Here is a 14,254-nt window from a genome sequence, read left to right on the forward strand (position 1 = left end):
TGGGTTTATGGAAGCACCGGAGAGTATAAAGCTATAATAAATCAACAGGAGAGTCGGAATTTGATCATATAAACAGAAGTGAGTTGAGATGCTGTTTAAGATCTACGTAGGAAACACGAGTTTTTTTACTAAACATAAGGGGCATTGCTGCTGTCTTCAACTTTACTGTGTTCTTCAAAGGTGTTTTAGCTTCACTTTAAGACTATGAGGACTAGTTCTGCTAAAATCACGACAGTAAAACAGACCACTTCACCACAAGCCGATGTTTTTAAATGCACTCACCGTGGTATGGTGATACACTTGGTGTTGATATTTTGAGTTGTGATGGCTTTCTCCAGCTCATCCAGCTGTCCCGTCTTCTTCAGCTTCTTCACCAGACTCTTGACGGCCTTTTCGCACCATTTCTCCTCCTGTCCGTTCTGCTCTCCCTTCTTCCAGCCCAGCAACCTCTTCACGATCGGCGGAGTGAACGGTAAAATTGACATGTTGAATTCAGTTCAGCGGTCCTCTACTGCGAAGTCTCTCACGCAGCTCAACTCGGAGAGAAATTCGGATACTTTTTTTATCCGCAGCGTAATCCGAAGGCGGTAAATCAAAATAAACTGCTCAGTGGTCGATAGTAAAATTGAGTAAAGTGAGAGGCACTTGAGACGTGACCGAGACACGGTCTCAAGTTCAGCGCTCAGCTCCGCTCCGTCTGTCTCTCAAGATCATAAGCGTAGTGCGCGCCACACACCACTGTCAGGCCATTCATATCCCTCCGCGCGGGGAAATAGTTCCCTTCATCCCGTCTGGACAAATTGGACAGCGCTTTCTGCGAGAAAAAAGCACGTATATTCAAATAAATTATGCTGTACCTCATATGTCTGTAATATAACGTATGTTTTCGTGCTGCCATTGTTTATAAAGTGAGGTTTACTCAAGTTTAATGTCATCCGCTTTGCTGTGTGCTGCGGCTCTCTGTGACGTTTTGCGTTTGCTTTTAAAGGTACACTTTTCATCAAAATTTTACCCCGAAAGGAAACGAGTAGTAGCCTACATTTGAATACATGTTTAAAATCATGTACAATCAATGACATGAAACAAGGACTTTAGTCATATATCAGTACGTCGATAAAGCACTTTTTATAGTGGTCTATCCATTCTTGAGGGCTACGTGTTGACATCATCACATTGCCAAACTTTCTTACATACACAAAGACTTCTGTACAAAATGTTATAGATTTGAGAGCAATGACATTAATTTGAAACGGACTAAGCTGAACCTCCTGAACAGATTTATAGTTCTGTTCCTCCTGTGCTATTGTAAACACTCATAAAAACCACCCAATAACCTCTGTTAGACACACAGGAAGTGAGTTGTACAAAACCTTATCATTCTCAGAATCAGTACACGCAATTGCAGTTAACTCTCAAAAGAGAAAAGAGTCACATTCTCTCTACCTCTCCCACCCCCACTGTTTCTTTCACCATAGGGCAGTGAGTGAGGGGGCATCCCACTGAACTGAGTATACAGGGTTTAATTAATCTGATACTGAGCAGCATAGACTTCTTTTTTTAGTGAGGGAGTGGAGACGAAAGACACAATGCTGAGTATGCAGCGGCCTTGCCTCAGCACGATGACAACAACATGTTATGAGCAGTAAACTCATATACACACAAACATTGCACCAGACTCATTGAAAGCACAATAAATGAGTCTCAACAAATAGCTCTTTTCCAAATAGAAGCTTGGGGCCATTTTACGGCACTTTATTGTGTTAACGGTTAGCTAAAATAGATGAGCTAAGAATTACATGAGGTATTATAATATTTCTTTCATTTTTAGCTCTTGTGTGGCCTTGTGATAATATTTTATCATTAACATAATTATTTATGTATTTAAGGTTTTAACCTAAATGGTTTATGTTTGGTATCTGTCGTATATAGTTATTACTGACCATCATCTTTGGGTAGACACACACACACACACACACACACACACACACATGAACATATGCTAGTGGGAGTTTAGGTCAGAAGTGTGTGCAGCCAAGGGCTAGCTGTTACATACAAAATGAAAACCTAGGGCCTGCACTAGTCAGATTTGATTTATCCTTATCAGATTGAGCCCAGGATTTTTGTCCCTTTACACAAGACATATCACGCAAGAAGGAAGCAGTAAGTAAGAACATAAAAGCAATTTTCATGATTATTTTAAACAATTTAAACATGGAGAGTTTTAAATTGCTGGTCATTAGAGTTTGGCCACACACATTTAGTTAAATTTATGTATGGCAACCCTTGGTACATTCTTAAAACAGTTCACTAGCTGTTCTAAATATCCCCGTCCTCAGCTCAGCATGACACTGTTTCTGTCTTTTATCTGTTTTAAAATACAACTGATGTATATTTTTATTGCATTTCCTTTCTTTTTGTCCTCCCACACGGTTATAGTCAATATATACTCAAAACTGATGGATAAACAGACAATCTTTCTGTGCACATAGCATGACATACCTCAGGAATCTAAAAGATCATGTGCTGAAAAACTGCATGGCTGTTCATTCAGTGTAGTTTCTGTATCTTATTCAATATAATGCTAGCTAAATTTGACATGTGCATCTACAATGCATACTTCCATTCAAAAGTTTGGGGTCAGCAAGTAATTTTTATACTTTTATTCAACAAGAACACTTTAAATTGTTCAAAAGTGACAGTAAAGATATAATAATACAAAATAGATTCAATAATTTCAAATAAATACTGTTCTTTTGAACTTTCTATTTACCAAAGAATCATGAAAAATATGTATAGATGTATAGATGTACAGTTTACACAGAAATATTAACTAGCACAACAATTTTCAACATTTATAATAAAATGTGTCTTGAACACCAAATCAGCATATTGGAATACTTTCTGAAGGATCATGTGACACTGAAGACTAGATTAATGGCTGTGGAAAAGTCAGGTTTGCCCTCACAGGAATAAAATACAATATATTAAAACAGAAAACAGTTATTTTAAATTGTACTCATATTTCAGAATAAGACATACAATAAGTTTATACTGTATTGTATAAAATACTTCTTTTTAAACCAGTAAAATAAAATCTTATTGACTCCAAATGTTTGAACGGTAGTATAGTTTTACAAAGGTCTGTACGATAAATCCTCATGTAGTTAGCCAAGCAAACCTGTGCGTGAGTACATGTGTGTGTGTGTGTGTGTGTGTGTGTGTTCGTGTTCATCATGTATCTGCATGACAGCATGTGGCAGGATGGAGGCTGCCAGTATTAAAATGTGCAGCTTGACTGCAGTGGCCAGCACAAGCTCAGCACCTGTTTACTCCCTCAGGGGCTTCGGCTCCTGGACAGCTGGTTTAGGGGTGTAGGAAGGGATGAAGTCCAGGGCTTGTAGTTGAGGATGTGTGGGGGTAGGGGGCAGATGGGATCTAGAAGAGCAAAGTGGGGGGACTTGGGGGTATTAATGTCTGTGTGTGTGTGTGTGTGTGTGTGTGTGTGCATGCATTCGTCTGAAGAATTGCCTCACACAAAAGGCAAGGCTGTGTGAATCAGTAATGGCCCAATACAGTCTGATGGCTGATGAGGGTATTATGCATACTTGGACTCAAGAGACCCTGGGGAGCTACAAGGTGGTAAAGAGGGTCAGAGGGGGCTGAACTATGTCCCAGTGGAGGACATGTGTTAGAGTGATAAGATGAAGCTTATGTCTAATCAACAGTGTTTAACACAATACTAGTACCAATGTGTTAAAGGACAGCTGGAAGAAAGCAATGATCTCGGCTTCATCTGTACATGTTCAGCAGAACTGAAAAAAGCAGTATAGCATCTCAGCGGGACAAAAGCATCAATGTCAGACTATTTGCTTTTTTAGTTTTTGTTATTTAGGCCAATTAAATATTATCTTAAACATATATAAGCATTTTTCTCAGTATATAATGAGTTCTTTTGAATAATTCTTTAGTGTAATACGTTTTTCTCTGTTGCATTGACATAGTGTTCGCACAAGATAACTTTATGCGTATAAAGTGTACTGCTGAAGGAGACAGATGGAAATAAATGCCACTAAATCATTTCGGAAAACTGATGTGATAACTGTGTGTCAGTATGTTGTGAGTGACAGCTACTGAGAGATAAACAAATATTACTGCCAAGAGCTAGTTCTGTGAAGATCTGAGCAGCAGTGCTTGTGTATGGTGGGATCTCTATGTTGTTTACATGCATACATTTTTGTTGATGTTTTATGTTTTTATTCCAGTGTAAAATCACGGTCACATTTTATTTTAAGGTCTAATTCTTGCTATTAACAAACCCTTAAATATATCTTTTGCCTCAGTAAACTCATAATTTTCTGCTTAATAATTAGTTAATAAGGTAGTTGTTAAATTTAAGTATTGGGTATTAGGGATGTAGAATATGGTCATGTTGAATATGTGCTTTATATGTACAAAAAAACAGCCAATATGTTAATAATAGGCTTGCTAATAAGCAACTAGTGAGAAGTGGTCCCTATACTAAAGTGTTACCAAAATCACTCTGTGTGCGTGTGCAGATGTGATAGCAATTCATCACCTAAATGTTTATTGTGTACATACTTAGCTATACTTTGGGCACAGGATTGTTCCTGGAAGTGAGCAAAATCTGACGAAACCTTAATTTGGGAACATCTGTAGAGACATTCTCTTTTGTGAAAATGCTATATATTATTGTTAAAATTGTGTATTTTTATTGTTTTTAAAAGAAATCTCTTTTGTTCACCAATGCTGCATTTGATCTGATCATAACAATATGCTGATTTGGTGCTCAATAAATATTGTTTTATCAGTGTTGAAAATCATTGTGCTGCTTAATAAGTTTGTGGAAATTGGGATATAATTTTTCCAGGATTCTTTTATGAATATTAAGTCCAGCATTTGTTTGAAATAGAAATCTTTTGTAATCTTATGATAAATTCAAATATCATACTCCTTTCAATGATAGTGTATTAATATATATTTTTTTAATTCTAAAAAGTTCTCTGTTAGGTTTAGCATGTGGGTTATTCATTATTATCTGTATATAAAATTCAAAGAAATCTATGGTATGTCCCCATTTGCACTGCATTGCTTAAGAAAGTGTGTGTCTTTGTGTGTGTGTGTGTGTGTGTTTACGAGTGTACCTGAGAAATTTGCAACTCCATAGGGTGAGATAAAGGCACGTTTTATGGCAGACATATGTAGGGTGTTGAGAGCCGTCACACCACGGCGGCATGAAGATTCCAGGCAGCAGAGTGTAAAACAACCTATGTTTTGCATATGCAAACGCACACACACACACCTCCATAAAACCTTTAACTTTGAAGAAAAAACACTCCTCAGTCAGCGTCATAAACATTCTCTATGCTGTCATATAGGCACATATCCTGAAGTCTTCATACGGTACACAAAGAATAAAGGTCATACCTCTACAGTGCACTGAACTGAAAAAAAAAAACGAAAGCAGGGGAAGGTCAAACTCAGACTCATCATGCTATTTTCAGCTTTTGCTCCGAACATTTTAAGTGATATTATGTTTGATTCTTTATTTCTCCAAAGTGCAAAAACAGCTATTAAAGTCCTAAAGACCCAAACTATATATAATTATGTTCCCTGAGTGTGAGCACAATGAAACTAAAAGCCTATCAACACCTCTTGCAACCATTAAAATACAGCCATTCCATGTCATGTTAACAATGAGTAAATGCTGTTTTAAAGCATTCATAGTTGGAATAAAACGATAAACAAGATAACCCTAACATATGATTGGCTGAGTTATTTTGCATGCTGTAGTCACTCTGCTTGTCTGTGGAAAGACACTGATAAGCTCTGAGGGCTGTGATAAATCTGGTCACCACCACTTAGTCAACACCAGCCCACACTCCGGTGTTACGTAATATGACGCTCTGGATTTGTATTATTGAAGGAGTGTGCGGCGTTGCAAAATCACCAGTGACTCCCCTTGTGTATGTTTCTGTTTGATTTATCTGTGTGAGTAACAGGGACCAAAAGAGTGCAGACCCAGCATGGAGGGCATATATTTTGTGGCTGATACGGGCCCAAAGCATCCACACCCATGTGAGGATTACCATGATTCACGTGCTGATGCCTGCACAAGGCTGGAGATCTGACTCCTCTATTGTGCTGAGTGTGATGCATACTGGTCTTAGCACCCATGACTCAGAGCGAATAGCCAACTGTGTGTTGGAAATACTGAGGGCAGAATGACACGGATCAGCAAGCACTGACTAAAATCTAACAGAGGCCATAAATGGTGATGATGCCACTGGCCCATGTCATCTTGGCCTTTCATTTGGACAGAGTTGAAGATAATCTAATTTGTCTATCATATAGGGGATGCTATCACACAAATAAAAGTCTTTATAGCTTGACCCCCAATTGTTTTTTACAGCTGGTTGTACAAAATGTAGATACTTAATAGTACAGACGGCATTCAGTAGAGCCAGCTGTTATTTAAGGATTGACAAGCAAACCAGCGCCACCTGGTGGCGAAGACTTTCTATTGAAGTTGCTACTTTTCTGTTTTCAGCCGAAAAATTTAGCTAACTACAAGTTTTACCACATTTTATCTGCTTTCTTACTGGTAGACCACATTGGACCACAAATTTTATGTGGCAAAAATATACTTTCAGATATACATTTACATTTAGTCATAGCAGACATTTTTATGCAGTGACATATAGTGACAGTTTACACAGCAAGGATTTTTATTTAAATAAAATGAAACCGAATAGTAGATAGACTAAGGAAAGCTATTATAGAGCAGAAGTTTTCAACCCTGCTCTTGGGGACCCACTCTCCTGGAAAGTTAATTTCCAACCGGCTTCAGCACACATGCCTGCAATTTTCAAGCAGTCTCGAGGAGCTTGATTGACCGCTTCAGGTGTGTTTGATTAGGGTTGCAGCTAAACTCTTCAGGATAGTGGGTCCCCAGGAATAGGGTTGAAGACCTCTGCTATCCTGGAGGGCCAAAGCTCTGCACAGTTTAGCACCAACCCTAATCAAACACACCTGATCCAGCTAATCAAGGTCTTCAGGATCACTAGAAACTTCCAAGCAGGTTTGAGTTGGAGCTAAATTCTGCAGAGCTGTGGCCCGCCAGGAATTGAGTTTGAGACCACTGCTATAGAGGGTCTTTTTAAAATATAAATAAAACAAGTCAAAAGAATAGAAAAAGTTTATATTTAAAAAAATATATATTATAATTAATAAATATAATTTTTTAATATATTTCAAAATATACAACAAAATATATTGGTAATATAGATGTTATTTTATATATATTCTAATATTTTTTAAAAGGGTTATGCTGAACTATTCAGAAAAGTCTGAACTGTTTATTGCATTATTCATTATCTTCTTGTGTATTACATTTTTTTTTTCTTGCTATATGGGGCAAACCAGTTACCAGTTGGTCATACCTGTTAGTTAGTCATTGGTTTGTGTAACATGATAACTGGTCAACCAGCTAATGGTCAGCTTTAACCAGTTAGAAGGCCCTTTTCTGTCTACTTTTGTCATCTGCTAGGTCAGAGTAAATTTGAGTGATGAACCAATACAGTGCATTAAATTCTCAGCAGTTTTGAGAGCCGGGCTGTCGCAGTGAGTTTAGTGTGAGTGGATGCAGGACTCGGCTCGGGTCTGCTGCTGTTGGGTGGGGTCTGAGAAGCAGGGGCTCTGAAGGGGCTCGAAGCAGCTTTACAAGCGCCCTTTAATCCATACTTAAATACAGTTGTGTGCACTGTAAATATTCTTAAGGGGAAATAACAGACTTTAAAAATATAACTTGAGCAAACACGGGGTCTGAAGAGTCTAGTCTCTTTAGCTGTTGCCTCACACCTGGAGAGGGATAAACACAGCCCATTACAGAAGAGCTTGATCACAGAATACTCTTTAATTAAGCACAAGCCTTTATTTAGAGTAGCAAAAGCCAACACGCAATTCACTCCTAAAACTTTCCATTTATTAGAACAGTAATGTACATTTACTGTAGTACATTGCTAATGAATGTGTAGAGAGAGAAATGCACCTCGTATCTCATAACAATCATATTTTGTGTGTTTTATATAGTGGCCTAAAAGATTGCATTTCCAATAATAAAAGCATCATAATAATTCACAATTAGGAACCAATATTATTGACATAAAACTCGTATTTTAGCTAGAAGCAATAATATGAAGTTAAAAACATCTTAATGATGGATTTGATTCTTACAAACACACAGCTTTTCGCTTCACAAGACATTGAACTGGAGTTGAGTGGATTAGTTGTGAATTATTGTGATGTTTTTATCAGCTATTTTGGCTCTCATTTTGACGGCACCCATTCGCTGCAAAGGATCCACCAGTGATATAATGCTAAAAGTCTCCAAATCTGTTGCAATGAAGAAACAAACTCATCTACATCTTGGATTGCCTGAGGGTGACTAAATTTACAGCAATCTTTCATTTTTGGGAGAACTATTCCTTTTAAGCTGGTTTGATCCGCTGGTCACAAGTTTATTAGTGACGCAAAACGGTCTATATGTTAAATCAGCTAATGTCCTACTTAGACCAGCTAGAAACCAGTTACCTTCTTCTAAAACACTATATCACTTTAAGCTGGATTTTTCAGCAAGGAAGGCAGACAAGAAAATTGCTGACAGACTATTTGATTAGACTATTATGAATAGTTCAATGTATCTCTCACGTGTCTTAGGCAAAAGACTCCAGGCATGTGGGTTAAAAAAATTCATCATGGTTAGGCAGCATTTAGAAAACCGTGGAAACATTTCCAGTGTCTGCTAGTATAATTTAGGAGATTAAACAATACAGCACAGTTATAAATCACTAACGGATCACACAGCTATTTGGGCTGAGCTCCAACTCCTCATGAATGGAAGCAGAAACGGCAAAGGAAAACATCTGAGGTTGCTTGGCTCCAATGAGCGTTCACATCTAATGTGTCTTCCAGGAAAATATTGACTAGCTGGATGGCCAGTAGCCAAAATATGATGCCAGAGGATTGTCCTGTTCCTTCCAAAAGGTTCTTATGGGCATGTAGTTAGTTCAGACGCCACCAGGTGGCAGCAAGGTGGCAGCAATTGATAACAGCGCAAGTTTTTACACCCACCCCATCCCCTTTCCCCAAAATAAATATTTTATGCTGAATCTAAAATCTATGATGCGTCATGTATATACAATATATATATAATTAAAAATAATACAATTAAGAGCCTTACATTTACCTGATGCTTTTATCCAAAGCGACTTACAATTGCTATATATGTCAGAGGTCACAGCCTCTGGAGCAACTAGGGGTTAAGTGTCTTGCTCAGGGACACATTGGTGACTCACAGTGGATTCGAACACGGGTCTCTCATAACAAAGGCATGTGTCTTATCCACTGCGCCATCACCACCCTTAGGTTGATCTTGAGGCGTTAAGACTTATCTAATCATCTGGAGACACTTATTTAGGTAGTTATGATACTTTATCCCTAAGGGACTTTATGACAGGCCTGAAATACTGCTTCAATAACACCACAGGATGAGACAGAGGAAGAGGGAGCCATTTTAGGAAGGAATGCCCCCTACTCTGGTTTCACTGAATGAGAGAGTGTGAAAGAAAGAGAGATGATGATGATAATGATTTATAAAAATGTAATTTTTATGAGGATTTGTCAAAATAACACAGACTAACATTCTACGTATTATACCATTGTCTGTTGCAGTATGAACCTCATCAAGTTACAAAATTAACTATAATAGTTCTTTCTTGTTTATTTACTGAGACTCATTTATCCACTGTAATTAAAAATAAATAAATAAATAAAAGTGCCATGTGAATGAATGCAACGTAACTACAACATAATGTTTAAAGTAGTCTGTAATATTTTGACAAATCCTGATAAAAAGCTAATAAAAAAAAAAAATCTCAACTCCTCCTAGCATGTGTTGGTCTGCTCGCCTATAGGTTACCTTTCCTATCATCATATGTTGGCATTGTGTGGATAGATGGTTGTGTGTCTGCTTAAATAACTGAATAACTGTCTCTCATCATATCCTTGAATATCATACTGTATATATATAGATCCAGTATATGTGCTGGATTACTTAGACTTGAGGGGAAAACTATATATATAGATTAATTTGAAGGCAAAGATACATGCATGTGGTTTCTCATGTATTTGTGTGTATATATGTGTGTCTATACATATGTATGTGTGAGAATGTTTGCTAGCAACAAGCATGTTTAGCTGAGGCTAGTGAAAGTAAAACTGATGAGAAAATGACTGTGAACGGATGCCCAGTCTAGTGTGGAGCCAGTCCGTCTGCCGGCCGACTGCCCTCCTGGAGTCTCGAGAACATCCGATCCTCCTATGGAGAGAGAGAGAGTGAGAGCAAAGGTGAGAAAATAGAGAGAGAAAGAGAGTGAGTGTGAGTGTGTGTGTGTGTGTGTGTGTGAGAGAGAAAGAGAGAGAGAGAGAGAGAGAGAGATAGGGGTGGCTGAGGGTGGAGTACATACTAACACTTCTTTACAACATCAAATTTGTCTCCTAATAATGTAAAGAGTACTGTCATACTTCATAATTCATGCAAAACATATCTGTAATGTATTTGCAAGATACATTTTTTTTATTAAACATCCTGAAATCATGACTATGAATAACAGATGGTAAATGCAGTCAGGGATTTTCTAATTAACAACCCATAGAATAGAATAGAATAGAAATTTAACACTGAAAATTCACATATAAATAAATGTTTAAAAGGTCAGTTAATCAAATGAGAATGTGCACTGAAAAATGGTGTAAGATTTACTTTGAAACAGTTTTGACTCTGAAATTAAAGAAACAGCAAGTAACACAATAAAATAAAAATGAAATTTTGAAGCAGAAAGTCTGAAATCAGTGGGCTACTATTAGGTTTTCATTTTAGAATCCGTTAATAGCTTTTCATTCATCAGTAATACACTGTATAAAAAAAAAAAAAAATATATATATATATATATATATATATATATATATATATATATATATATATATATATATATATATATATATATATATATGTGTGTGTGTGTGTGTGTGCGTACCCACATATACATATGAAGTGTTCAATTGCAAAAACACATAACTCGATTCTTAAAAATCATGTTTTTTCATTGTGCATTCCAATTAATCTCAATCAAACTGCAGTTGGGTTATTTTGATTAGGTAAAAAAAAAAAAAAAACTAGCCAACTAACACAATAAAAACATGATTTTTGAAAATGAAATGGAATTTTTTTGAAAATTAAAATAGCGTTAATAAACTCTTCATACACACACACACACACACACACATTTCAATGTATTACTGATGAACGCCCACCACCCACACACAAACAGATAAACGCCATTATGACGTTTAATATCAATATATTACGAGTTTTATCATCAGGAATAAAATGAAGAATGGATTATCTTCTTTATATATCACTGTGGCCTGTCTGATAAACACCAGCTGAACAGCAGAACTGTGTCTGGCTCCATGGGGAACATATTGATTTCTCTGCTGCAGAGCTATTGACAGGAAATGCTGGACAGTCTACAGTGGCTCAGTCTTTCATAAAGCACACAGTTTATACTTGATAAAAACAACAACCTGTAAGCCTATAAAAAATATAATAATTCAAAATTATATGCTGGAGCAAAGACAAATATTTTTCTTCAGCAAGCAAACAGCCCAAAAAGAAAACCACCTCCATAGACAGATACTTATCCAACAGTTTGGGGTAATTCAAAGTGCTTTTGAGATTCAAACGAGAGGGGGACATAGATGAAGAGAGAGAGGAATTTGAAAAGAAGTGAAAGGGTAGGGAAATGGTTTTGGCAGTGTTTCAGGATCTGGTCTAGCAGTGTTATGTCTGAAGGATGTTTAAGGAGCGGGCCGTCCCGAGCCAGGCTTCCAGTCTCACTATAATTACTACAGTGGCTGACAGACATAGTGCTTACAGAAACAAAACAGAGACATGATTAAGAATAAACACCAATATGCCTACACGCCAAACTCTACACACATAAACGTATACATCACAGACACATTACATACTGTACATACATGGACCTTAAAATAATCTAAGAGTTATAGGGCTGCTGAATGATTTAAAAGAGGGTGAACGAAAATAAAGGCTAAATATTATATTTAGTTAATAAACTGATGACAGAATGATTTATGATGCCGTCTACTTTTGTTTCACTCACCATGCATTTTCAAGACTGTATGGGAATAAAGAATAAGAAATGGGGACATGTGGGGAAAAAATGAATCAGCTGATATGTAATTAAATGTTTTATGTAACGTCAGCATGGCATCTCTGCATTTTTTTATTGGTTTAATCTGCTTTAGTTCTCTTCCTAAGGGCCTCACAGCTCTATTGTGTCATTGAGATTTAATTAGGTTGATCCTTTTGAGCCTTAATCGGGAAGGCTTTTCCACAAATTTAACAAGCAATAACTTTACAGTGGTGATAAACAATCATGCATTCATTGATTTTAGTAGATTAGCTTAAGTTCCTCAAAAAATTATCTTTCTTTTCATAAAAAAGGTAGTGTTTGTCATTCAAATGAGTGACTGGTGCATTGTAAAGCTAATAACGGAAGTATATGAAATTTTTTTGTTGTAATTCATTTATCTTATTCAGCTATCTTTCTTTATTTTCGAATGTACCTTCAACTCAAAGCACAAGATCGCTAAAATGAGATACACAAGTTAATAACATTAGCCATCTCAAAGAAAGGCAATTGTTTGATTTTACAGCATGTTGTAGTTAAATTGGGTGTACAGAACAATCATCTCTGTTCACATATTACAAAGGGCAAGTATTTGAGTTAATTCTTTGGAAGTTATACGATTGAATCCCAAACTGCTATAATCTGGTGTGGCAGAAACCAAATTAGTACAGCACTGGCTGAGTCAAAATCACCACACTCACTCAGAAATCCAGTTCACTGTGAGGTCAGCCCACCATGGAGTTAAAACACCACGGCTAGAAACCTCACGCAGAAACACAGCTGAGAGCCAGAGATCCTGCTTGGAGAATGTGACAAATGAGATCAATTAGAGATAGAAACTAAAAAACATTCATGCATATAAGAGAACAGACAATATTATTTGAGCTGGTTATGCCGTTTATATGCACAATCACGTTAACTGCCGAGAAATGTGGGAGAATGCAATGTTGATTTAAAAAGTTTAATCTATTCAAATCCTCCCTGAAAAGCAGCATCAGCTCTTGAGGAGACAAACATGCTAAATGCAAATGCCTCCATTTTTCCGTTTCCCTGCACAGATACAAATGTTCAAAGGTGCTTTTTCTCTTCTGTCTCCACAGTCATAATATGGTGCTCATAGAGCTGAAGAATGTGTCTGGAGCTGGGCGGCCGGGGCAGCGTGGCACAGGGATAATGTCGGTGTTGTTTTCTGGGAGTCCTGTTTTAAAAGGGATGAGGTGGGGCCAGGCAGACTGCTGAGTAAGCTAGCCACTACGCGGTCGTATTTTTCGAGATGTTTGAAGAACACTATATGCCTTGCTCTACAGACAAATGAAATACTTGAGCTTTGAGCTAATTGGAAATTTCCAAATCATCTCTAGATAACAGCTTTGATTAATTTCATCGGCAAATATTTTATATATCCCATAAGCTTTTTATAGTTTTATTCAGGAGGTCAGCCAAACTTAAAACATCTATCATCAAAAGACCCAGAGATAAATTCATGACTGTAAGCTCAGCATTGATAATAAGGGTGAAATTAAATTAGAGGTTACATTTTTGCTCCTTTTCTGATTGATGGCAGCCAACAAAAACATACATAAAACATACTTCAACACTGATATTAATCATGTGTAATATTAAATAATATGAAAAGTATTATTTTGACATCTATTGCTATTTATTTATTTTTTTACAGATCATTTAAAAAAATATTTTCTTCATATTTTCATATGGTGAAACAATAGTCCTATGTTTAAATTTGTCTTATCTACTGCTATATATATATATATATATATATATATATATATATATATATATATATATATATATATAATAGTGCAGTATTACAAAAATCAGTGTGTGTGTGTGTATATACTGTATATATATATATATATATATATATATATATATATACACATACATACATATACACACAAATTAGTACAATATTACAAGATATGTTAATTCCACACAGAACT

At 36.6% G+C, this 14,254-nt stretch overlaps 1 protein-coding gene across 1 annotated transcript in view; it reads right to left on the reverse strand.

Annotated features, from left to right (window-relative positions):
* The window catches only part of LOC306870984 (mothers against decapentaplegic homolog 3), a 36,100-nt gene extending 35,373 nt beyond the window's left edge, over positions 1 to 727 (reverse strand). Inside the window, exon 1 of the mRNA XM_079418620.1 lies at positions 283 to 727. Within this exon, the coding sequence (XP_079274746.1) occupies positions 283 to 485 (203 nt within the window). The 5' untranslated portion in view covers positions 486 to 727. The remainder of the gene's footprint in view (positions 1 to 282) is intronic.
* Between the last annotated feature and the right edge of the window lie 13,527 nt (positions 728 to 14,254).

The sequence above is a fragment of the Barbus barbus genome (genome assembly GCF_936440315.1).
Source record: "Barbus barbus genome assembly, chromosome: 1".
In the NCBI taxonomy this organism is placed as follows: Eukaryota; Metazoa; Chordata; class Actinopteri; order Cypriniformes; family Cyprinidae; genus Barbus; species Barbus barbus.